The sequence below is a fragment of the Nerophis ophidion genome, linkage group LG25, assembly GCF_033978795.1.
Source record: "Nerophis ophidion isolate RoL-2023_Sa linkage group LG25, RoL_Noph_v1.0, whole genome shotgun sequence".
NCBI lineage: Eukaryota > Metazoa > Chordata > Actinopteri > Syngnathiformes > Syngnathidae > Nerophis > Nerophis ophidion.
The window spans coordinates 38,059,490-38,062,060 of NC_084635.1; the positions used below are offsets into that span (position 1 = coordinate 38,059,490).

Here is a 2,571-nt window from a genome sequence, read left to right on the forward strand (position 1 = left end):
CACAGAGCTCCTGCCTACAGCAGCCACTACAGCAGCGCCATCTTGTGGGGGAAAAAAATATATATATATTTTATTTTAATGTACTATTATTTAATATATATTATTGTTTTAGTTGCTTAAGAGATATTCCTGGCTCTGAATTTGCTCATTGCTATTTTTATGTTTTTGTGCATTACTTGTTGCCGTAATCAGGTTACTCAGTACTTGAGTAGTTTTTTCACAACATACTTTTTACTTTTACTCAAGTAAATATGTGGGTGACTACTCCTTACTTTTACTTGAGTAATAAATCTCTAAAGTAACAGTACTCTTACTTGAGTACAATTTCTGGCTACTCTACCCACCCCTGACTTTAATATACTTGAACATTCCCTTTTCTGGGGCTTCACGGTGGAAGAGGGGTTAGTGCGTCTGCCTCACAATACGAAGGTCCTGCAGTCCTGGGTTCAAATCCAGGCTCGGGATCTTTCTGTGTAGATTTTACATGTTCTCCCCGTGATTGCGTGGGCTTCCTCCCACCTCCAAAGACATGCACCTGGGGATAGGTTGATTGGCAACACTAAATGGTCCCTAGAGTGTGAATGTTGTCTATCTGTGTTGGCCCTGCGATGAGGTGGCGACTTGTCCAGGGTGTACCCCGCCTTCCGCCCGACTGTAGCTGAGATAGGCGCCAGCGCCCCCCGCGACCCCAAAAGGGAATAAGCGGTAGGAAATGGATGGATGGATTCCCTTTTCTCTTTTACCACTCTCTCGTCTGATGTGATTTCACTTCCTGGTCCCATGACTTATCTTGCCTCTCATTGGCCTAATCTCAACCAATGGTGACTCATAGTAACCAACCAACCAATTAGCATTGATGTTGGTCCCGTGCCCGTGGAGTTGCTTCACCACATAACTTCTACTGTTAAAGGAAAACCCTGCTTTTTACCACTGGATGATCAACATGATCATGATTGTTGGCAGGTATGCTAAAGTAAAGAGATGGATCAAGACACACATTGTAGGCCGGGAAAAAATGAGGAAACAGGGAAAATATTTTTACACAGATAAAAAGACTAGAGAGGGTACAATCGCATGCCTGATTAGACCTGCATGAGTCCCAGGACTCCCTAGCAGGTGATTGCGTGTGCAGACCTGGTTAGACCTGCATGACTCCCAAGCAGCTGATTGCGTGCAGACCTGGTTAGACCTGCATGACTCCCAGGACTCCCTAGCAGCTGATTGCGTGTGCAGACCTGGTTAGACCTGCATGACTCCCAGGACTCCCTAGCAGCTGATTGCGTGTGCAGACCTGGTTAGACCTGCATGACTCCCAGGACTCCCTAGCAGGTGACTGAGTGCAGACCTGGTTAGACCTGCATGACTCCCAGGACTCCCTAGCAGCTGATTGCGTGCAGACCTGGTTAGACCTGCATGAGTCCCAGGACTCCCTAGCAGCTGATTGCGTGCAGACCTGGTTAGACCTGCATGAGTCCCAGGACTCCCTAGCAGGTGATTGAGTGCAGACCTGGTTAGACCTGCATGAGTCCCAGGACTCCCTAGCAGCTGATTGCGTGCAGACCTGGTTAGACCTGCATGAGTCCCAGGACTCCCTAGCAGGTGACTGAGTGCAGACCTGGTTAGACCTGCATGAGTCCCAGGACTCCCTAGCAGGTGATTGAGTGCAGACCTGGTTAGACCTGCATGAGTCCCAGGACTCCCTAGCAGCTGATTGCGTGCAGACCTGGTTAGACCTGCATGAGTCCCAGGACTCCCTAGCAGGTGACTGAGTGCAGACCTGGTTAGACCTGCATGACTCCCAGGACTCCCTAGCAGGTGATTGAGTGCAGACTCCAATGAAGAGACAGGTGAGGATTGTTGGCCAGTGGTTTATTTAGTAGAAGCGATCGTTACAAAAGTCTGTCCTACATGCTACACCTGGAACTAAATGATCATGCTTGCCTGGAGAAAGGACAACAAAAGTCAAAAGAGGTACAATTCAAAAAGGGACTTTGCTGCCTCCATGCACACAATCTTGGATGGCTGACATTTGCTTTGACAAAATTAAGACTATAAATAAAAGAATATCCAGTAGGACAAGACTGATGGCAAAAGAAAGTGATGGAGGTTCCTGGGCGTGAAGAAAGAGGAACACTTGGTGCATCAATAAATAAAGATGGTGTGTAAAGCACTAGTGCGGCCTGGAGTGTTACCTTGAGGTAGATAACGCTAATGGTTGCTGCTGGCATCATGTGTCACATTTACAGTATGGAAGGGCTGGACAGGAAGCAGATGCTGACATCTCCCCTTCATCTCTAAAACCTTCCTTCTACAGGAGTGAAGAAGGAACATCACCTCTTCAAAGATATGAAATGGTTTCAAGTAGAACAAAAGGGGTTCCTAGTTAAGATGCTTGAAGATGCTGCTGTAGGCCTTGTGGGCGATCTGAGGGGAACATCTGACCGCACAGGGCGTGAGGGACGCCTGGATGGACTTGAGAGGCAGCTCGTCAGCGCTGTCCAAGTCCAGCTGCATGTTCAGTACGATCTCTGTGCTCCTGCTGAGGAAGGCCTCGTCCAAGCCACTTTCCCT

General features: G+C 48.1%; 1 protein-coding gene across 3 annotated transcripts in view; it reads right to left on the bottom strand.

Moving 5' to 3' along the window:
- Positions 1–1,852: 1,852 nt before the first annotated feature.
- The window catches only part of mapk6 (mitogen-activated protein kinase 6), a 25,762-nt gene continuing 25,043 nt past the window's right edge, over positions 1,853–2,571 (bottom strand). For all 3 annotated transcript variants that reach the window (XM_061887546.1, XM_061887545.1, XM_061887544.1), the window contains exon 8: positions 1,853–2,571. This exon is cut by the window's right edge and continues 816 nt beyond it. In XM_061887546.1, the coding sequence (XP_061743530.1) occupies positions 2,380–2,571 (192 nt within the window). In that variant the 3' untranslated portion in view covers positions 1,853–2,379.